Here is a 24,971-nt window from a genome sequence, read left to right on the forward strand (position 1 = left end):
AAAGACTTCAATTCCTATTTATAGACATTTTGACATGTTACATTTGTTTTCTCTGTTTTACCAAAGTAACCCTAAATGTTTTCATCCAAAGTGAAGGATGAACTACCTCAAATGACTACTAGTGTGGGACTACCAAACAACTGCCTGATTATGTATTCAAATAGGGCTGTCATACAATTAACGTATTAATTCACGTTTAACCACATTTTGTATATCGTTAACTCATTATTAATCGCAAGTATGAGTTTGTTTTATCTTTAATAAGTGTACCTTTTTAAAATGTGCACTCATCGTGGGACTGATTGGGTTTTTGCAAATGTTTGTTTATTAAACATGTGCTTTTTTTTAACAGCTCAATACAAAATAGACACAAACAGATTTTTCCAGTCCTTTAGTGCTCTCTTTGTCTCCATTATTGTGTACAGTATATTGCTTGGATTTACATGACGGCCCATCCGGCTCATTAAATACTGGTGCTGGTCAAGCCAGCGTCTGCTTTCAATGGGTACTCGGCACCAGGGGCGTCACTAGTAGGGATGTGCGTATCGATCCTGTGGTATCGATATATTGATACTCACACGCTACTCATTTGGCATCACTTTTCTGAAAAAAGTATCGATATAAACCAAAAAACGGCGTGTGGGGGGTGCAAGCATCCCTTTCAGATGTTTTTGATGACTTACTTAACTTACTATGTGCTGGGACAGCCCGGCCTGTACCTGGCAGAGTATAGAGCTGGCACAGTCACGTGACAGGAGACAGCCAATGAGCGTCGTCAACGTGCAACACACACACACACACACACACACACACACACACACACACACACACACACACACACACACACACACACACACACACACACACACACACACACACACACACACACACACACACACACACACACACACACACACACTCACACACACACACACACACACACACACACACACACAGCCGACAGCGATGCAGCCAGGCATATCCAGTGTCAGGCAATGTTTATTTTATTTTTTTACTGAATATTTTTGTTTGAATGATTATCCTAAATTCAAATAATTTCCACACAGGGGAATTTACTGTTAGTTGAAAATTGCTTGAGTATTTCAAACAAGATAAGAAAGAGATACAATTTGGAGATTCTTCATCTTTGCATTACAGTTTTATTTTTTTCCAAGAAAATCTTGAAATATATGATTGAATGTGATTTTGGTTTTAATCTGTAACATGATTTCTTACATTTTGAAAACATTAGCCTATTTCATATTTCATTAATTGCTAATTATATCACAAACTTTAAATAAATAATTCACTTCTGTGTGCCACGTATCTTTCACGCCACTAATAATACTAACCTTTAACAGTTAATTTGACTCATTTTCATTAATTACTAGTTCCTATGTAACTGTTTTTATATTGTTTTACTTTCATTTTTAGTCAAGAAAATGTTTCTAATTTATTTATCTTATTTTATTTTATAATTTTTTTTAAAAATGACCTTATCTTCACCATACCTGGTTGTCCAAATTAGGCATAATAATGTGTTAATTCCACGACTGTGTATATCGGTATCGGTTGATATCGGTATCGGTAATTAAGAGTTGGACAATATCGGAATATCGGATATCGGCAAAAAAGCCATTATCGGACATCCCTAGCTTTAACCAAAGGCAGCAATCCTAAATGAACCTTTCAGCACATACATAATGTTGACATCTATAGTTATATTTTGATAAAGATGGGAAAAAGCATGCTACTCGCAAACGCTGCGTGCAACAGCAACAACAAACATGGCTGTAGACACAAAGTTAAATCATGACATGCAACTTTACTCGAGCACAAACGATGCATATTTATCCGGGAGAGTCTTGATACCAACTTCCTTGACCCAGTCACACACAAAGAAGTTGTAGACCTCCATGCTTTTCCAAGTTTCCATCTGTTTTGTCGTGTAGAATGACGTCTGGAGCACCAGATAGTTTGACATGTCTGGGAACGCCACTGACATATGATCCTTGATGTCATTCCACAAATCTTTTTTGCGGTCTATTCCATTGCATAGTTAGATTTTTTTGCTCGTATCTGCTTCTTGCAGGAAGATCTAGGCCCCTTGCATACCCAGAAAGTTTGCACGCGGCCTGCTACACGACAGCCATCTTGGCTTGGTTGACGACCACTGGTTTTGACTTCCAGTCACGAAATACAAGCAATACACCGATATTTGAAATTATATGTTTCATTAAGTTTTCCCCACCAATTCATACTTGCCAACCTTAAGACCTCCGAATTCGGGAGATGGGGGGGTTTGGGGGGGAGTGGGGTTTGGTGGTAGCAGGGGGTGTATATTGTAGCATCCCGGAAGAGTTAGTGCTGCAAGGGGTTCTGGATATTTGTTCTGTTGTGTTTATGTTGTGTTACTGTGTGGATGTTCTCCCGAAATGTGTTTGTCATTCTTGTTTGGTGTCGGTTCACAGTGTGGCGCATATTTGTAACAGTGTTAAAGTTGTTTATACGGTCATCCTCAGTGTGACCTGTATGGCTGTTGATCAAGTATGCCTTGAATTCACTTCTGTGTGTGTAAAAGTCACATATATTCAGTGTTTCCCATAAACTGCCAAGATACCTGTGGCGGTGGGGGCGTGGTTATGGGCGTGGCTATGAGCGTGGTCACCATGACACCATCGAGTAATTTGCATAATTTACTACAATGATATGATTTTCTCTAAAAAGGCTCAAAAAATGTATACTTACTAATTAATAATAACAGTTTTGTTTTAAACGTCCATCCATCCATTTTACAATATAATTACAACACTTTATGTACATATTTATATACAGATTTGAACAATAAGTTATTCACTGAAATATATTTATTAATTGTGGTTCTTACAAAAAATATATCTTATAAAATATAAAAGTTAAAATGTCTCTTAAAGCTCTGCCCCTTTAATTAGTGCATACTAAATAATTTAACTTTAGCCTACTACTACAAGCATATTATTTACCAGCAACATAAAGTGAAACAGAGGCAGAGGTGTCCTGCCACAGTCAGTAACAAATAAACAGAAAACAGTAGTGGTCAAATACAAATAAGGCAACAAGAGAAGTATCCTACACTTCTCTTTTGTAAAGTAAATGTGAACAGCCTATATGGGCATCTACATCAACTATATGATTTGCCTGAGAAGCTGGACAGGACACACAAAAATATATATATATATATATTTTAATTTTTAAATTTTTTATTTGTGGCGGACGTAATTCTTTCGTGGCGGGCCGCCACAAATAAATGAACGTGTGGGAAACACTGATATTATGTGACTGGGCCGGCACGCCGTTTGTATGGAGGAAAAGCGGACGTGACGACAGGTTGTAGAGGATGCTAAAGGCAGTGCCTTTAAGGCACGCCCCCAATATTGTTGTCCGGGGGGAAATCGGGAGAAATTCGGGAGAATGGTTGCCCCGGGAGATTTTCGGGAGGGGCACTGAAATTCGGGAGTCTCCCGGGAAAATCGTGAGGGTTGGCAAGTATGCACTAATTCTGCCACTAATTCTCACTCTCTCCTCACTTGTTTCTATGTCAGTCTGGGGCCGTATTTATCAAGCTTCTTAGAATTACTCCTAAGAAGTCTGCTAAGAGTTGACTTAAGAGTAAATAAATTATTCGCTGAAAGCTGCACTTAAAAGTTAGTTATCAAGCCTTACTCACACTTTCAGCGAAGTGTAGGACTGAATCTTAAGTGTCACACTCAGAGCTGAATTACGACATTACTATGTGCCGTAAACGCAATTTTAGGTGACGTCATTTTTGTGTCCATAGAAATGACCAATCACGGAAGGGAATCCCTTGTCTAAGAATAAAGAAATATCTTAGAAATATTTAAGTGGACAATGGGAGTGTATATTTTGACAATAAACTACAAAATAATACGAAACAAACAAACAATATTGGCAATGAATCAAAAATAAATGTTTCCTTTTCTTTCCAATTCATTAATTAGGCAACTAATTTGAAACTGAAAGCGTGATGTTGCTGATGAGATGACGCCCCTTACTAAATCTGTGACAAAAATAATACCCGCTCTGTCTTAAAGATACCGTTTGATCAGCTGCTCGTCATCAAACAAAGCCAGGACATCCTTCCGCTCCCTGAACGTTCGCGCACGTCTCTCTCGCCTCAGTGCCATCCCCTGCTGGCAACTCCTAACCACTTAGGACACCTCTGAACATACTTGCCAACCTTGAGACCTCCGATATCGGGAGGTGGGGGCGGCGGCGGCGTGGTTAAGAGGAGAGTATATTTACAGCTAGAATTTACCAACTCAGGTATCTAATATATATATATATATGAAATACTTGACTTTCAGTGAATTCTAGCTGTACATATATATATATATATATATATATATATATATATATATATATATATATATATATATATATATATATATATATATATATATATATATATATATATATATATATATACACACACATACATACATATATATATATATACACACACACACACATACATACATATATATATATATATATATATATATATATATATATATATATATATATATATATATATATATATACACACATACATACATATATATATATATATATATATATATATATATATATATATATATATATATATATATATACATATATATATATATTAGGGCTGCAACAACTATTCGATTAAATCGATTAAAATCTATTATTAAAATAGTTGCCGATTAATTTAGTCATCGATTCGTTGGATCTATGCTATGCGCATGCGCAGAGTTTTTTTTTTTTTTTTTTTTTTAAATAAATCTTTATTTATAAACTGCAACATTTACAAACAGCTGAGAAACAATAATCAAAATAAGTATGGTGCCAGTATGCTGTTTTTTTCCAATAAAATACTGGATAGGATAGAAATGTAGTTTGTCTCTTTTATCCGATTATTAATCGATTAATCGAAGTAATAATCGACAGATTAATCGAGTATCAAATTAATCGTTAGTTGCAGCCCTAATATATATATATTTATTTTATTATACATATAAATAATATAAATACTTGAATTTCTGTGTTCTCGAGGCTATCCAGTAGATGGCAGCATTGTCCTGTTTAACTTCTCCGTTCATGAATGAGTATATAATTTCGGCCACCTTGTTCAATGGAGAAGTCTGTACTACAAAATGTACAGGCAACATACATACCCCTTCACCTTCCAACTGTCCTGGATGAACTGAAATTCTTGTTTCCATTCGTTTTGGAACTTGCAAGCGTATTTCTTCATCTTGCTCGTCGACGGCGTCGCCATGTCTGTAACTTCCTCGTTCTTCTGCTTCGTCTCCTTGTTGTGTGCGCAGTTGTGCACTCTACTCTCTAAAAGCCCTAGATGTTATGTCGTCATTGTGCAGGCAAGCTGTTTATATTGTGGGAAAGCGGACGTGAGAACAGGCTGTCCCCACTCAGGTCCGCATTGAGCTGGAGGGGGCGTGGCCTCCAGCTCCGGCTGAATACCGGAAGTTTGTCGGGAGAACATTTCTGCTGGGAGGTTATCGGGAGAGGCGCTGAATACCGGGAGTCTCCCGCTAAAAACGGGAGGGTTGGCAAGTATGCCTCTGAAGGTCTCTTAAATATCGTGGAGAGTAGGAGTGATTCTTAGACTTAAGAAAGTTGATAAATAGCTTTTATTCCTAAGTTTGAGAGTAGGACTAAATTTCGCAAATTCTCAGGACTTAAGTGTACTCTAAGACGCTTGATAAATACGGCCCCTGATCTCCAATAGTTCCTGTGACATAACAGAAGCTGAAACGCTGCCGCTTTTCCACCGCTAAAGTATGGACTGAGGACACAGGACGCACGCTAACGGAGCGACAAAAAAAAAATGGTGCCGTTTGTTAACTGATAATTATCGCGTTAACTTTGAGAGCCCTAGATATAATTACTGTGCCTCATACTCACACTGCCTTTAGAGATGTAGTTGGAATCGTGCATAATGTCTCTGGCCAGTCCAAAGTCGCAGATCTTCACCAGTTTGCCCTCACAGATCAACACATTTCTGGCGGCGAGGTCCCGATGAACACACTGCATAGACAGATTGCAACAAAGCAAAAAGAACACTGATGGCACATATTCCAACAATAGTTGCATTCATCTAGCAGCAAACTAGCGTCTGATGAAGCAAACACGAGTGTTTCTAACAATGCCCTACATTCTTAGACGCCAGGAACTCCATCCCCTTGGCCACTTGGTAGCTGAAACCCAGCAGGTCGTCATAGGTGAGAGTGGACGATTCACTGATGACCAGGTCCAGTCGGCCTCCGACTAAAGAAGGTGAGAGGACACGCATGAGTGTGCAAAGGAATCCTGGTTCCGAGGGCTGTGACTCTATGGGCAACACATGATTCGTTTCGTGGGGGTAACAACTCGATTCAGACTTGAGTCTCGATTCAAAATCACTTCTTTTTAAAGGCCTACTGAAATTAATTGTTTTTATTTAAACAGGGATAGCAGATCCATTCTATGTGTCATACTTGATCATTTCGCGATATTGCCATATTTTTGCTGAAAGGATTTAGTATAGAACAACGACGATAAAGATCGCAACTTTTGGTATCTGATCAAAAAAAAGCCTTTCCCCTACCGGAAGTAGCGTGACATCACCAGGGGAAGGACTGCTCATATTTTCCTATTGTTTACACCAGCAGCGAGAGAGATTCGGATTGAGAAAGCGACGATTACCCCATTAATTTGAGCGAGGATGAAAGATTTGTGGATGAGGAACGTGAGAGTGAAGGACTAGATGCAGTGCAAGACATTTTTTTTTTCGCTCTGACCGTAACTTAGGTACAAGCTGGCTCATTGGATTCCACACTCTCTCCTTTTTCTATTGTGGATCACGGATTTGTATTTTAAACCACCTCGGATACTATATCCTCTTGAAAATGAGAGTCGAGAACGCGAAATGGACATTCACAGTGACTTTTATCTCCACGACAATACATCGACGAAACACTTTAGCTATTGAGCTAACGTGATAGCATCAGGCTTAACTGCATATAGAAACAAAATAAATAAATCCCTGACTGGAAGGATAGACAGAAGATCAACAATACTATTAAACCATGGACATGTAACTACACGGTTAATGCTTTCCAGCCTGGCGAAGGTTAACAATGCTGTTGCTAACGACGCAATTGAAGCTAACTTAGCAACCGGATCTCACAGAGCTATAATAAAAACATTAGCTATCCACCTACGCTAGCCAGCCCTCATCTGCTCATCAACACCCGTGCTCACCTGTGTTCCAGCGATCGACGGTGCGACGAAGGACTTCACCCGATCATTCGTGCGGTCGGCGAGACGGAGGAAGTTAAGGTGAGTTCGGCGGCTAATGCGTCTGCTATCCATCTCTGTCTTCCTGGTTGTGTTGCTGTAGTCCGCCGCTAATACACCGATCTCACCTACAGCTTTCTTCTTTGCAGTCTCCATTGTTCATTAAACAAATTGCAAAAGATTCACCAACACAGATGTCCAGAATACTGTGGAATTTTGAGATGAAAACAGAGCTTATTTGTATTGGATTCAATGGTGTCCGGATACTTCCGTTTAACTATTGACGTCACACGCATACGTCATCATACATAGACGTTTTCAAGCGGAAGTTTAGCTGGAAATGTAAAATGTCACTTTATAAGTTAACCCGGACGTATTGGCATGTGTTGCAATGTTAAGATGTCATCATTGATATATAAACTATCAGACTGCATGGTCGCTAGTAGTGGCTTTCAGTAGGCCTTTAATAACATTGGGAGCCAGTTCTATGATTAACTACATTCCTCCATAAAATAGATAAACAGTTCTGATAAATTTCTATATTTGTATTTGTTTATTTGAAGGACAATGTGCAGTTTCATTAAGAAGATGGCTGCACCAGATTTAGCACCATGCTAATTTCCGTCTGTAGTCCTTTTAATGGCGCATTTAACATTCACAATTAAAATTACACAGGATTGAAAATACACAACAATATTAAAATTACATCGATTATAAGCAATTTAAAATACAAGTACCGTATTTTTCGGACTATAAGTCGCTCCGGAGTATAAGTCGCACTGGCCGAAAATGCATAATAAAGAATGAAAAAAACATATATAAGTCGCACTGGAGTATAAGTCGACTTATACTCCAGTGCGACTTATATATGTTTTTTTCATTCTTTATTATACATTTCCGGCCAGTGCGACTTATACTCCGGAGCGACTTATACTCGTACTTGCCAACCTTGAGACCTCCAATATCGGGAGGTGGGGGGTGGGGCGTGGCGTGGTCGGGGGGGGGCGTGGTTGGGGCGTGGCAAAGGGCGTGGTTAAGAGGAGAGTATATTTACAGCTAGAATTCACCAAATCAAGTATTTCATACACATACACATATATATATATATATATATATATATATATATATATATATATATATATATATATATATATATATATATATATATATATATATATATATATATATATATGTATGAAATACTTGACTTTCAGTGAATTCTAGCTATATATATATTTTTTTGTTTTATTTTATTTTATTATACATATAAATAAAAGACATACTTGAATTTCAGTGTTCTGCAGGCTATCCAGTAGGTGGCAGTATTGTCCTGTTTAAGAGTGTCACAACATTGCTGTTTATGGCAGACGAACTGCTTTACGGAAGACTAAACGTGACTGCTGTTGTTGTGTGTTGTTACCGAGCTGGGAGGACGTTAATGAAACTGCCTAACAATAAACCCACATAAGAAACCAAGAACTCTCTCTCCTTGTTGTGCACTCTACTGTCTAAAAGCCGTAGATGTTATGACGTCATTGGGCAGGCAAGCTGCTGGGAAAGCGGACGTGAGAACAGGCTGTCCCCACTCAGGTCCGCATTGAGCTGGAGGGGGCGTGGCCTCCAGCTCCGGCTGAATACAGAGAGTTTGTCGGGAGAAAATCTCTGCCGGGAGGTTGTCAGGAGAGGCGCTGAATACCGGGATTCTCCCGCTAAAAACGGGAGGGTTGGCAAGTATGCTTATACTCCGAAAAATATGGTATATATATGTATATATATATATATATATATATATATATATATATATACATTTTATTACCAAAAAAATATTTTAAAAAAATATTTTTTTTTTTATAAGAACATTTTAAAAGTGTATTTTAAAAAAATACATATTTTTTCTTGAATTTTTCTTTTTTTAAATCGATTAAAAATCGTTAGACATAAGAATCGCAATTCATTAGAAAATCTTATTTTTTGGCACGCCTACTGTTTCCTGATTCACAAGACTAAATCCATCAATCACTCGATGAAATGACCCATTTCCAGTCGACTGGTTGAAACCAGCAGCTGTCACGGATTAATCTTGCTCCTTCCAGGAAGACGCAAGGTCAAACGCTTACCAGCAGTGAAAATTATTCTTTCATGCAGGCTCCAAATCATACCATGTTCCTGGTAGACGTCCTGCTGGTAGGTGGACTCATAAGGCGACGGTTGGATGTCAGCGTACTTGATGATGTCAATCTGCTCCTGCATGGGGACGTAGATGGAGGGCTCGTCTTTGCTCATGTCCATGTAGCCTCCATCGCTCTCGCTTCCGAAAGACACATAGCTGCAGGGCGTGTCAACAACAGCGATGCAATGATCAACTTTTCTTGTGTGTAAGGGTCAGGTTTTAGCACTGCAACATGTTCTAAAATGTCTTTTGTCCTTCTCACCCTTTGCCTTGACTGAGCGGGCTGCTTCCCCTGGAGATCAGGCTGCCCTCGTCTTGGTTCTTCTCTGCAAAGTACTGCAAGAAGGTGTGCTTGTTTCTGTGCAGGTAGTCCACCAAGTCGCCATAGCGACAGTACTCGGTCACCAGGTACAGAGGACCTGGTTAGTATGCATGGAGGAAACTTTATGAAACATGTCAAGAGATATTGTATACTATCGTGGGACTTCTGAGATTTATTTTACAAACCCCGTTTCCATATGAGTTGGGAAATTGTGTTAGATGTAAATATAAATGGAATACAATGATTTGCAAATCATATTCAGTTGAATATGCTACAAAGGCAACATAATTAATGTTCAAACTGATAAACATTTTTTTGTTGCAAATAATCATTAACTTTATAATTTGATGGCAGCAACACGTGACAAAGAAGTTGGGAAAGGTGGCAATAAATACTGATAAAGTTGAGGAATGCTCATCAAACACTTATTTGGAACATCCCACAGGTGAACAGGCTAATTGGGAACAGGTGGGTGCCATGATTGGGTATAAAAGTAGATTCCATGAAATGCTCAGTCATTCACAAACAAGGATGGGGCGAGGGTCACCACTTTGTCAACAAATGCCTGAGCAAATTGTTGAACAGTTTAAGAACAACCTTTCTCAAGCAGCTATTGCAAGGAATTTAGGGATTTCACCATCTACGCTCCGTAATATCATCAAAGGGTTCAGAGAATGTGGAGAAATCACTGCACGTAAGCAGCTAAGCCCGTGACCTTCCATCCCTCAGGCTGTACGGCATCAACAAGCCACATCGGTGTGTAAAGGATATCACCACATGGGCTCAGGAACAGTTCAGAAACCCACTGTCAGTAACTAGTTGGTCGCTACATCTGTAAGTGCAAGTTAAAACTCTCCTATGCAAGGCGAAAACCGTTTATCAACAACACCCAGAAACGCCGTCGGCTTCGCTGGGCCTGAGCTCATCTAAGATGGACTGATACAATGTGGAAAAGTGTTCTGTGGTCTGACGAGTCCACATTTCAAATTGTTTTTGGAAACTGTGGACGTCGTGTCCTCCGGACCAAAGAGGAAAAGAACCATCCGGATTGTTATAGGCGCAAAGTGTAAAAGGCAGCATGTGTGATGGTATGGGGGTGTATTAGTGCCCAAGACATGGGTAACTTACACATCTGTGAAGGCACCATTAATGCTGAAAGGTACATACAGCTTTTGGAGCGGTATAGCTCGGTTGGTAGAGCGGCCGTGCCAGCAACTTGAGGGTTGCAGGTTCGATCCCCGCTTCCGCCATCCTAGTCACTGCCGTTGTGTCCTTGGGCAAGACACTTTACCCACCTGCTCCCAGTGCCACCCACACTGGTTTAAATGTAACTTAGATATTGGGTTTCACAATGTAAAGCGCTTTGAGTCACTTGAGAAAAAGCGCTATATAAATGTAATTCACTTCACTTCACTTCACATATGTTGCCATCCAAGCAACGTTACCATGGACGCCCCTGCTTATTTCAGCAAGACAATGCTGTTACATCAACGTGGCTTCATAGTAAAAGAGTGCGGGTACTAGACTGGCCTGCCTGTAGTCCAGACCTGTCTCCCATTGAAAATGTGTGGCACCTGCAATAGCAGAAGGGAGACCCCCGGACTGTTGAACAACTTAAGCTGTACATCAAGCAAGAATGGGAAAGAATTCCACTTCAAAAATGTGTCTCCTCACTTCCCAAACCTTTACTGAGTGTTGTTAAAAGGAAAGGCCATGTAACACAGTGGTGAACATGCCCTTTCCCAACTACTTTGTCACGTGTTGCAGCCATGAAATTCTAAAGTTAATGTTTATTTGCAAAAAAAATAAGTTTATGAGTTTGAACATCAAATATGTTGTCTTTGTAGCATATTCAACTGAATATGGCTTGAAAAGGATTTGCAAATCATTGTATTCCGTTTATATTTACATCTAACACAATTTCCCAACTCATATGGAAACGGGGTTTGTAGTCTTATGGCTGTTTGGCATCAAGTTCACAAGCTAACTGCTAGCTGAATATCATAACCTGGTTGCGGCCTGTTTGTTAGCCCCTATTGACAATTTAGTATTATTGTTGTGATGCTATTTACATTCTATTAATCATTAGATTACTTAGGGCTTGGATGTTCAAATTCTGTTTATATCTCTATTCATGTAATTAAAATATATTGTATCAAATCTGTAACGCTTGTTTTCTTTTGTGTTCACATGTTAGAACAGAAAGTGAGCATATATTGACAGTAAAAGGACAAGTAGATTAATAATCCATCATCATTTAAAATAATATAAATGACACAATATGTTACTGCATATGTCTGCAGACAAATTAGCAGCTTTTGTTTGTTTACTTACTACTAAAAGAAGTTGCCTAATATGTTCACTATTTTAGTGAATGACAATTCCTACTTAATTGCAATACGCAACGTATTTTTATGTATCATAAGATTTTTTGTTAAAATAAAGCCAATAATAACATTTGTGGTCCCATTTATTATGAAAAGTGTTGAATAATGTTTTAGTACTGGTACCAAAATATACTAGGACCCATTAAGATGTACTGTATAATGATGTTGCCCACCATGTTTGGTGCAGGCTCCCAGTAGGTTGACAATGTTGAGGTGAGGACCCAGGTGACTCATGATCTTCAGCTCGGACATCAGCGCTTGCGTCTCACTCCTCCTGGCCGTCGCTGGATGAAGACAAAGCGAGAGGGGGATGCTTCAGACTTTAGAACGGGAGAGTGAAAGCAGACGGTGCGTCCTTGTCAGGCAGTTTGGCCGAGAATCAAAGCGGGCTGGCAAGCTAAATAAAACTCAATTGGGTGAGGCTGTTTAGTTCTCGCGGTCAGACGACACCGGCTTAATTCGATTTAACAGCTCTGCAGGTGGGACAGGTGGGCCTCGCTACATACAAACGTGTACATCAGACCTGGGAAAATACGGCCTGCAAGACACATGCATTAAGATTCTCAATCCGGCTCACCGAACGTTCTACATCAGTGGTCCCCAACCACCGGTCTGTGGATCGATTGGTACCGGGACGCACAAGAAATCAAGAAATAAAAAAAATATATATATACACTACCGTTCAAAAGTTTGGGGTCACCCAAACAATTTAGTGGAATAGTCTTCATTTCTAAGAACAAGAATAGACTGTGGAGTTTCAGATGAAAGTTCTCTTTTTCTGGCCATTTTGAGCGTTTAATTGAGCCCACAAATGTGATGCTCCAGAAAGTCAATCTGCTCAAAGGAAGGTCAGTTTTGTAGCTTCTGTAAGGAGCTAAAGTGTTTTCAGATGTGTGAACATGATTGCACAAGGGTTTTCTAATCATCAATTAGCCTTCTGAGCCAATGAGCAAACACATTGTACCATTAGAACACTGGAGTGATAGTTGCTGGAAATGGGCCTCTATACACCTATGTAGATATTGCACCAAAAAGCAGACATTTGCAGCTAGAATAGTCATTTACCACATTAGCAATGTATAGAGTGTATTTCTGTAAAGTTAAGACTAGTTTAAAGTTATCTTCATTGAAAAGTACAGTGCTTTTCCTTCTAAAATAAGGACATTTACATGTGACCCCAAACTTTTGAACGGTAGTGTGTATATTTCATTTTTCTTATTAAATCAACATAAAAAACACAAGATACACTTACAATTAGTGCACCAACCCAAAAAACCTCCCTCCCCCATTTACACTCATTCACACAAAAGTGTTGTTTCTTTCTGTTATTAATATTCTGCTTCCTACATTATATATCAATATATATCAATACAGTCTGCAAGGGATACAGTCCGTAAGCACACATGATTGTATTTATTTATGACAAAAAAACAAAACAAAACAAAAAAAACCTCCCCCCTACGTGTGTTGGTTGAGGGGGGCGGGGTTTGGTGGTAGCGGGGGTGTATAATCTAGCCCGGAAGAGTTAGGGCTGCAAGGGGTTCTGGGTATTTGTTCTGTTGTGTTTACGTTGTGTTACGGTGCGGATGTTCTCCCGAAATGTGTTTGTCATTCTTGTTTGGTGTGGGTTCACACTGTGGCGCATATTAGTAAGAGTGTTAAAGTTGTTTATACGGTCACCCTCAGTGTGACCTGTATGGCTGTTGACCAAGTATGCCTTGCAGTCACTTACATGTGTAAGCAGAGGCCACATACAACATGTGACTGGGCCGGCACGCAGATAGTATGGTGAAAAAGCGGACGCGACGACAGGTTGTAGAGGACGCTAAAGGCAGTGCCATCACGGCACGCCTTCAAAATTGTTGTCCGGGTGAAGATCGGAAAGTGTTTGCCCCGGGTGATGTCTGGGAGAGGCACTGAAATCTGGAAGTCTCCCGGGAAAATCGGGAGTGTCGGCAAGTATGCAGCTGAGCCGCATCAGAGTGATCAAAGAGCCGCGGGTTGCTGACCCCTGATATAGTCGATACACACATACACATTGGCCCCCCAGACACATTTTTTTCTCTCAATGTGGCCCCCCGAGTCAAAATATTTGCCAAGTTTTGGTGTACATAATCTTTTAGTTGTGCCGTGTCTTACATTTCAGCATTTTCACCGCCACTTTCGTGCTGGACTGGGAATGAGCGAGACCGTACGCTGTCGCTTCAACCACTCTGCCGAAGGCTCCTGATCCAAGAGTGCGGCCTGAAACACACAAACAAAGCGACCAAGAACATTAACGGCATCAACATGTTTTAGTGTTTATTCAATGTTTATTAAAGACCTACTGAAAGCCACTACTAGCGACCACGCAGTCTGATAGTTTATATATCAATGATGAAATCTTAACATTGCAACACATGCCAATACGGCCGGGTTAGATTACTAAAGTGCAATTTTAAATTTCCCGCAAAATATCCTGCTGAAAACGTCTCGGTATGATGACGTTTGCGCGTGACGTCACGGATTGTAGCGGACATTTTGGGACAGCATTGTGGCCAGCTATTAAGTCGGCTTGTTTTCATCGCAAAATTCCACAGTATTCTGGACATCAGTGTTGGTGAATCTTTTGCAATTTGTTTAATGAACAATGGAGATAGCAAAGAAGAAAGTTGTAGGTGGGAAGCGGTGTATTAGCGGAAGGCTGCAGCAACACAAACACGTAGCCGGTGTTTCATTGTTTACATTCCCGAACGATGACAGTCAATCTTTACCATTGGCCTGTGGAGAACTGGGACAACAGAGACTCTTACCAGGAGGACTTTGAGTTGGATATGCGGTACCGTGAGTACGCAGCTGCGGCTTCCAACCATTTCATCGCTTGCCCGTACGTGCGTGCCGCTATGTGCATGTCACGGAACGTAACTTTGGGGAAATATATGTGCTGTATGAACTTTGCGGAGGTGAACGTTACTTTGGGCTGTGGGATTGAGTGTGTTGTGCGGGTGTTTGAGTTGTATTGGCGGGTTATATGGACGGGAGGGGGGAGGTGTTTCTTATGTGGCATATTAAATATAAGCCTGGTTGTGTTGTGGCTAATAGAGTATATATATGTCTTGTGTTTATTTACTGTTTTAGTCGATCCCAGCTGAATATCAGGTCCCACCCGCCTCTCACAGCATCTTCCCTATCTGAATCGCTTCCACTGCCCTCTAGTCCTTCACTCTCACTTTCCTCATCCACAAATCTTTCATCCTCGCTCAAATTAATGGGGTGATCGTCGCTTTCTCGGTCAAAATCTCTCTCGCTGCTGGTGGCCATGATTGTAAACAATGTGCAGATGCGAGGAGCTCCACAACCTGTGACGTCACGCTACTTCCGGTACAGGCAAGGCTTTTTTATCAGCGACCAAAAGTTGCGAACTTTATCGTCAATGTTCTCTACTAAATCCTTTCAGCAAAAATATGGCAATATCGCAAAATGATCAAGTATGACACATAGAATGGATCTGCTATCCCCGTTTAAATAAGAATATCTCATTTCAGTAGGCCTTTAATATTATGTTATAAAATGACACATGTTGTTTAATGCTATGTATGAATTATATTATAAAACAAAGTAAAACTGGTTTATTCAGAAAAAATAAATATGTTAAAAAAGGAAACATGTAACTATTAATGTTTATAGTTTTATATAAAAATAAGACGCAACATACTTAATAAATGTTGTTGTGGTTGTTTTTCCTGTGTTGGGTTCCCTTTGATTACATTTTAAGCTACGTTTCAAAATAAAAATCCTATTTAAAAGTATAAAAACATTGTATTTAAAAACAACATAATTCTATGTAGTTATTTGTATAGTTTTAGTAAAAATTATTATTTTGCACATGATGTATGTAAGTAAGAATATTTTAACATAGAAAATATTTTTTATTTGGCCCCTAAATTTAAAGTTAAAATAAATTTAAATTTAAAATTAAAGTGACAACAATAAAAAAGTCAGACAAATGTTATTCATATAAAAAAATTATGATATTTAAAAACATATTTTTACATATTTATTTGTATTGTTGTAGTGCAAATATTTATTTTGTACATGTATGTAATATTTATATTATGTAAAAATATTTTACAGTAGAAAATATTTAATACAATTCTGGCAAATAAGCAAAATATACCGTAATAAAATTGTTGTTGCTGTTATTTTTGTATCTAGAATTTAAAAAAAAAGTGCAAACCTTTTATTGTATGTGCTTATTTATGTATTATATTGTATATATTTATAAATGTAATTCCATACATATATGTAATAGTTACATTATGTCCTGCATAAATATATTCTTCTTATTGTTATGAAAAAGGTTAATGATATGCAGAATACAGTAATGGAAATGAGAATGTTTGTCTATTTTTTATATAAGAAAGGTCCACTGCAGTTTTAATTAAACAGGCAATTTCATTGAATTCAAATTACGATTTAGTTTTAGTCTAAGCTCGGGATCTTTCTGTGTGGAGTTTGCATGTTCTCCCCGTGACTGTGGGGGTTCTACTCCGGCTTCCTCCCACCTCCAAAGACATGCACCTGGGGATAGGCCCCTCCCACCTCCAAAGACATGCACCTGGGGATAGGCCCCTCCCACCTCCAAAGACATGCACCTGGGGATAGGCCCCTCCCACCTCCAAAGACATGCACCTGGGGATAGGTTGATTGGCAACACTAAATGGGCCCTAGTGTGTGAATGTTGTCTGTCTATCTGTGTTGGCCCTGTGATGAGGTGGCGACTTGTCCAGGGTGTACCCCGCCTTCTGCTCCAGCGCCCCCCGTGACCCCGAAAGGGACAAGCGGTAGAAAATGTATGGATGGATGGAATAACAGCCAATAACAATAGCACACTCGGGTCAAGTTCCCTTGTCCAAAGCAACGTCACATGACCTGTCAGACTCCGCCTACCCACGTGGACTCACCCAGCACCAGGTTGTCTCGGGGCATTTCCCAGGTGAGGTCATAGGGCAAGTGGATGGGGTCTACATAAATGTACTCATGACCATCCTGGCTCACGGACTCGATCACCTTCCATCGGATCTCATAGCGAGGTTTCTGACAACGCACAACACAGCATGCTGAGTGCGCTGACATGTGACCTTTGGACAGGAAGTGCTGGAGTATGTCATGGTACCTTCCTCCACACGGCGATGAGGATGATGATGGACAGGATGATGATGACCACCAAGGCGAGCACCGCGGCCAACACTGCCACCTGGGAGAAGAGTGCTGCAACAGGCCACAATGTCAACTTCATTAATGCCTCTCAAACTTTTTACACCAAGTACAAACCCCATTTCCATATGAGTTGGGAAGTTGTGTTAGATGTAAATATAAACGGAATACAATGATTTGCAAATCCTTTTCAAGCCATATTCAGTTGAATATGCTACAAAGACAACATATTTCATGTTCAAACTCATAAACATTTTTTAACTTTAGAATTTGATGGCAGCAACACGTGACAAAGAAGTTGGGAAAGGTGGCAATAAATACTGATAAAGTTGAGGAATGCTCATCAAACACTTATTTGGAACATCCCACAGGTGAACAGGCAAATTGGGAACAGGTGGGTGCCATGATTGGCTATAAAAGTAGATTCCATGAAATGCTCAGTCATTCACAAACAAGGATGGGGCGAGGGTCACCACTTTGTCAACAAATGCCTGAGCAAATTGTTGAACAGTTTAAGAACAACCTTTCTCAAGCAGCTATTGCAAGGAATTTAGGGATTTCACCATCTACGCTCCGTAATATCATCAAAGGGTTCAGAGAATGTGGAGAAATCACTGCACGTAAGCAGCTAAGCCCGTGACCTTCCATCCCACAGGCTGTACTGCATCAACAAGCCACATCGGTGTGTAAAGGATATCACCACATGGGCTCAGGAACACTTCAGAAACCCACTGTCAGTAACTACAGTTGGTCGCTACATCTGTAAGTGCAAGTTAAAACTCTCCTATGCAAGGCGAAAACCGTTTATCAACAACACCCAGAAACGCCGTCGGCTTCGCTGGGCCTGAGCTCATCTAAGATGGACTGATACAAAGTGGAAAAGTGTTCTGTGGTCTGACGAGTCCACATTTCAAATTGTTTTTGGAAACTGTGGACGTCGTGTCTTCCGGACCAAAGAGGAAAAGAACCATCCGGATTGTTCTAGGCGCAAAGTGTAAAAGGCAGCATGTGTGATGGTATGGGGGTGTATTAGTGGCCAAGACATGGGTAACTTACACATCTGTGAAGGCACCATTAATGCTGAAAGGTACATACAGCTTTTGGAGCAACATATGTTGCCATCCAAGCAACGTTACCATGGACGCCCCTGCTTATTTCAGCAAGACAATGCCAAGCCACGTGTTACATCAACGTGGCTTCATAGTAAAAGAGTGCGGGTACTAGACTGGCCTGCCTGTAGTCCAGACATTGAAAATGTGTGGCACCTAAAATAGCAGAAGGGAGACCCCCGGACTGTTGAACAACTTAAGCTGTACATCAAGCAAGAATGGGAAAGAATTCCACTTCAAAAATGTGTCTCCTCACTTCCCAAACCTTTACTGAGTGTTGTTCAAAGGAAAGGCCATGTAACACAGTGGTGAACATGCCCTTTCCCAACTACTTTGGCACGTGTTGCAGCCATGAAATTATAAGTGAATTATTATTTGCAAAAAAAAAACAAAGTTTATGAGTTTGAACATGAAATATGTTGTCTTTGTAGCATATTCAACTGAATATGGCTTGAAAAGGATTTGCAAATCATTGTATTCCGTTTATATTTACATCCAACACAATCTCCCAACTCACATGGCAACGGGGTTTGTACAACCTCAAAAATATTTCATTTTGCAAGTACTTCTGCTTTACTTGTACTCACAGGTAATTGGTAATATGAGGCAAAACATTATTATGAGGTTAAAACATTTGTATTTGTGCTTCATATGCGAGTTTAATATTTGTTATCTAAAAAATATTACGTCTTCCTGAATTGGAGTCCTTGTCCTTTGAGAATCAATGCTTGAAGTAAGAGTAATGAGTGTTATTTATGTCTTTAAGTACAACATATGGTGTTGGTGTCTATTGACGCTGCACACCACGTCTACAAAAAAATAAACCTTTCCCAAATCAATCTTTGGAAGTGGAACTTTTCACTTTAAACTTGTTTAGCTCACACTCATGTTATTGCAGCAAAAGGAAGACGAAAGATACAACTAAGTGCACTAGCTTTCTTGTTTTGATGACATGTTTGGACAGCTGGATATGAATTAGGTAAATAGAAAGAAGAATGCTTCCACTAGCAATGGCAATTAAGGCTTTGTTCCATTTTAATGAGACAGGTTCTTTCAATTTTACATTGCAAGTGTATAGCTGAATTGTTTAATGACAGTTTTAGTTTATGACTTAATTGTGTGCATTTTTTTAGACAATTGTTGCCATGTCAATTAAGGATGTCCAATAATGGCTTTTTGCCGATATCCGATATTCCGATATTGTCCAACTCTTTAATTACCGATACCGATATCAACCGATATATACAGTCGTGGAATTAACACATTATTATGCCTAATTTGGACAACCAGGTATGGTGAAGATAAGGTCCTTTTTAAAAATAATAATAAAATAAAATAAGATAAATGAATAAAAAAAACATTTTCTTGAATAAAAAAGAAAGTAAAACAATATAAAAACAGTTACATAGAAACTAGTAATGAATGAAAATGAGTAAAATGAAGTGGTAAAGGTTAGTACTATTAGTTGAGCAGCAGCACGCACAATCATGTGTGCTTACGGACTGTATCCCTTGCAGACTGTATTGATGTATATTGATATATAATGTAGGAAGCAGAATATTAATAACAGAAAGAAACAACCCTTTTGTGTGAATGAGTGTAAATGGGGGAGGGAGGTTTTTTGGGTTGGTGCACTAATTGTAAGTGTATCTTGTGTTTTTTATGTGGATTTAATTTTTTTTTTTAAATAAAATAAAAATAAAAAACCGATACGATAATAAAAAAAACGATACCGATAATTTCCGATATTACATTATAAAACATTTATCGGCCGATAATATCAGCAGGCCGCTATTATCGGACATCTCTAATGTCGATGCATAAGCTCAGTTGTAAGGTACACCTAACTACATGACATTTAGTAGTACCTCAACTTAGCGCTGCCATAACTTAAGACCGCTCCAAGATAAGAAATGACTTTTAAAAAGTAATTACTTATAGTTAGTCCTTACATTACCAAAAAAGTAACTGTATTACTAATGGAATTACTCTTAAATAAATTAAATTGATTACGAGGGAAAGTAATTAGTATGTTAATTGAAAAAATAAAAATAAATTCAAATATCTGGCTTTTGCAGTTGAAAGACGTTTAATGTACAGTAAGAGCACAGTGTGTGGAGTCTGTGCTTTTGAAAGGCGGGCCCTGTTGCCAATATACCATAAATATACTGTATATATATACAGTATATATTATACACATACATATATACACATACAAATTAGGGCTGCAAAAACTAATCGATAAAATCGATTATAAAAATAGTTGGCAATTAATTTAGTCATTGATTCGTTGGATCTATGCTATGCGCATGCGCAGAGGCAGTTTTTATTTTTTTTAATATATATTTTTTAATTATTATAATTTTTTTTTTTTAAATAAACCTTTATTTATAAACTGCAACATGTACAAACAGCTGAGAAACAATAATCAAAATAAGTATGGTGACAGTATGCTGTTTTTTTTCAATAAAATACTGGACAGGATAGAAATGTAGTTTGTCTCTTTTATCCGATTATTACTCGATTAATCGAAGTAATATTCAACAGATTAATCGATTATCAAATTAATCGTTAGTTGCAGCCCTAATACAAATACATGCATATATGCACACACACGCATATATGCACGCACACACACACACACACACACACACACACACACACACACACACACACACACACACACACACACACACACACACACACACACACACACACACACACACACACATATACATATCTATACACACATATATATGTGTATATGTATATATACATACTGTACATGTATATATACATACACATATATATGTGTATATATACAGGTATATACAGTACATGTGTGTGTGTGTATATATATATATATATATATATATATATATATATATATATATATATATATATATATATATATATATATATATATATATATATATATATATATATATATATATATACCAAATAGTGTTTTTTTCTTTTTAAAGGGGTGTTGGGCCCTTACTTTATTGTTTTTAATTAATTTCAATGGCCACATTAATTTGAGATACAAGTGTTTTGATTTAAGAGCTCTGTCACAGAACCAATTAAGCTTGTAATTTGAGGTACTACTGTGCAGGAACAAGTACAAGTACAGGACTGTGTGCATATTACAAATAAAAGTGTAGCGTCAAGGCAGGCGTCACAAATATCTTGCTGTATTACCCTTTTGTAATGTTCATATTAATAAGGACACCGCTAGATAATGGTTATTATAAGACTTCTGCACAGTATATAGATACTTCTATTCTAAAAGCACTGTCCAAAAAGGCAGAACAACATGCAACCCCAAGGGGTCGCCTTTGTTATAACAAAGTATTACTGCAAGGTGAAGCATTTTGGATACACACACGTTGCAAACCGAGTACCCTAAAGGGATGAACGAGGAGTTGCTTTTGGGATGTTTTCTATAATGAAGTTGCCTATATGCATATCATGTACTTTACATATATTTTTGTGTGGCTTGATGTAGGGCTTCAGGTTGGTGCTTCATTTTGCTACTGTATAAGTATTATATTATATATAGAGGGAGCTATAGCTATTCTAGCGCTTTCTTTCTTTTTTTCCACTGTGCTGATGAGCTATGTCTCCTTTTATTATAATGGTTGTCCTCACATTTTTTTATTGCTTTGTTTATTTTCCTATGATACTGTGCTGAGTCTTTGATTTGTACAATTTTCCATTGTGTCTATTATTTGTGCACTTTCATTTTTGAAGTTGTTCTTGATTTATTGTATCAACTGATTGACCACAGCTGTGACTATTTAAATGCATCGCTTCCTGTTGGGGATTGCACACTGACCCAGACATTGTCCAAACCGGTGTGTGTTTGGTAGCGCCCGCGCAGTTTGTATTCAAATGATTGGAAGGACACGAGTGTTGCTGGTCTTGCTTTTTCTTTAAGTACACATTTTGCCGTGCACCTCTTTATTTGTGTTTTATTAAGTTCTTTGGAGAGTGTGTGTTTTTACTGTATTTTAGTAAAAAAAATGTTTCACAAATACACCACATGGTGGCACTGTTATTGAACCCCAAAGATCAGAGTGACTTGAAATGTGTCGCACAGATCAATGTCCTCTACACGACTCAATGTAACTTTAGGGTGTTTAACCCAATCACTATCAAATTTAGTACACAACTTTAGAGGAATGACACGCACGTGTCTGTAATATTTATAACATGCTTTCTGAATAATCTTGAACACAACCGATAGGGGAATCTACAAACCCTGTTTCCATATGAGTTGGGAAATTGTGTTAGATGTAAATATAAACGGAATACAATCATTTGCAAATCCTTTTCAAGCCATATTCAGTTGAATATGCTACAAAGACAACATATTTCATGTTCAAACTCATAAACATTTTTTTTTTTTTGCAAATAATCATTAACTTTAGAATTTGATGGCAGCAACACGTGACAAAGAAGTTGGGAAAGGTGGCAATAAATACTGACAAAGTTGAGGAATGCTCATCAAACACTTATTTGGAACATCCCACAGGTGAACAGGCTAATTGGGAACAGGTGGGTGCCATGATTGGCTATAAAAGTAGATTCCATGAAATGCTCAGTCATTCACAAACAAGGATGGGGCGAGGGTCACCACTTTGTCAACAAATGCGTGAGCCAAATTGTTGAACAGTTTAAGAAAAACCTTTCTCAAGCACTTATTGCAAGGAATTTAGGGATTTCACCATCTACGCTCCGTAATATCATCAAAGGGTTCAGAGAATGTGGAGAAATCACTGCACGTAAGCAGCTAAGCCCGTGACCTTCCATCCCTCAGGCTGTACTGCATCAACAAGCCACATCAGTGTGTAAAGGATATCACCACATGGGCTCAGGAACACTTCAGAAAGCCACTGTCAGTAACTACAGTTGGTCGCTACATCTGTAAGTGCAAGTTGAAACTCTCCTATGCAAGGCGAAAACCGTTTATCAACAACACCCAGAAACGCCGTCGGCTTCGCTGGGCCTGAGCTCAACTAAGATGGACTGATACAAAGTGGAAAAGTGTTCTGTGGTCTGATGAGTCCACATTTCAAATTGTTTTTGGAAACTGTGGACGTCGTGTCCTCCGGACCAAAGAGGAAAAGAACCATCCGGATTGTTATAGGCGCAAAGTGTAAAAGCCAGCATGTGTGATGGTATGGGGGTGTATTAGTGGCCAAGACATGGGTAACTTACACATCTGTGAAGGCACCATTAATGCTGAAAAGTACATACAGCTTTTGGAGCAACATATGTTGCCATCCAAGCAACGTTACCATGGACGCCCCTGCTTATTTCAGCAAGACAATGCTGTTACATCAACGTGGCTTCATAGTAAAAGAGTGCGGGTACTAGACTGGCCTGCCTGTAGTCCAGACATTGAAAATGTGTGGCACCTGCAATGTGAGAAGGGAGACCCCCGGACTGTTGAACAACTTAAGCTGTACATCAAGCAAGAATGGGAAAGAATTCCACTTCAAAAATGTGTCTCCTCAGTTCCCAAACCTTTACTGAGTGTTGTTAAAAGGAAAGGCCATGTAACACAGTGGTGAACATGCCCTTTCCCAACTACTTTGGCACGTGTTGCAGCCATGAAATTCTAAGTTAATTATTATTTTCCAAAAAAATAAAGTTTATGAGTTTGAACATGAAATATGTTGTCTTTGTAGCATATTCAACTGAATATGGCTTGAAAAGGATTTGCAAATCATTGTATTCCGTTTATATTTACATCTAACACCATTTCCCAACTCATATGGAAACGAGGTTTGTACAAATGTAATTTCCAGTTGTCATTGTCAGTTCTTCTCATGACACCTACTGCTGGACACCAGTTTGACGTCTCTTCTGTCCACCGTCCCGGCTAGGTTGCTGGTCTCACAGCGCACCGTGACCTGCTGCGGCTTGTGGAAGGTCAAGCGGCTCCACACCTGGCTGGTTTTGCGGTTGCCGCCGTACGTGACGTTAGTCTGGATGCTCAGCACCTCCGCTTCTGGTACCAGCGTTTGCCATATTGCAGTCTTGTTGCTGCACCTGTGGGAAACAACAAGTTAACTGATGTGCTTTAAATGGGTGGCATTTTTGTTTTTAATATGGGGAAATGTAGCACTGTGGCTTACTTGAGCATGCTGTCGCAGCTGTACCACTGTATGGACGGGGTCGGGACCCCCTCAGCTACACAGGTGACCAGGTGTTTCTTCCCGGGAAGGTGGTGGTCCGTCAGATCTTTAATGTGAGAAGGAACTACACACACACACACACACACACACACACACACACACACACACACACACACACACACACACACACACACACACACACACACACACACACACACACACACACACACACACACACACACACACACACACGACTAATGCAGACTTTTTTATGGTGCGGTGGGTACAAAATATACA

General features: G+C 39.1%; 1 protein-coding gene across 5 annotated transcripts in view; it reads right to left on the minus strand.

Annotated features, from left to right (window-relative positions):
- pdgfrb (platelet-derived growth factor receptor, beta polypeptide) overlaps positions 1-24,971 on the minus strand; it is a 153,582-nt gene that overhangs the window by 16,318 nt on the left and 112,293 nt on the right. For 4 of the 5 annotated variants that reach the window (XM_062045957.1, XM_062045955.1, XM_062045956.1 and 1 more), the window contains 10 exons: positions 24,675-24,798; positions 24,377-24,588; positions 17,379-17,473; positions 17,167-17,299; positions 14,363-14,467; positions 12,397-12,507; positions 9,777-9,933; positions 9,504-9,670; positions 6,221-6,333; positions 5,971-6,093 (listed from right to left, as the gene is read on the minus strand). In XM_062045957.1, the coding sequence (XP_061901941.1) occupies positions 5,971-6,093; positions 6,221-6,333; positions 9,504-9,670; positions 9,777-9,933; positions 12,397-12,507; positions 14,363-14,467; positions 17,167-17,299; positions 17,379-17,473; positions 24,377-24,588; positions 24,675-24,798 (1,340 nt within the window). The remainder of the gene's footprint in view (positions 1-5,970; positions 6,094-6,220; positions 6,334-9,503; positions 9,671-9,776; positions 9,934-12,396; positions 12,508-14,362; positions 14,468-17,166; positions 17,300-17,378; positions 17,474-24,376; positions 24,589-24,674; positions 24,799-24,971) is intronic. The other variant, XM_062045959.1, reaches the window with a different exon arrangement.

The sequence above is a fragment of the Entelurus aequoreus genome, linkage group LG04 (assembly GCF_033978785.1).
Source record: "Entelurus aequoreus isolate RoL-2023_Sb linkage group LG04, RoL_Eaeq_v1.1, whole genome shotgun sequence".
Lineage (NCBI taxonomy): Eukaryota > Metazoa > Chordata > Actinopteri > Syngnathiformes > Syngnathidae > Entelurus > Entelurus aequoreus.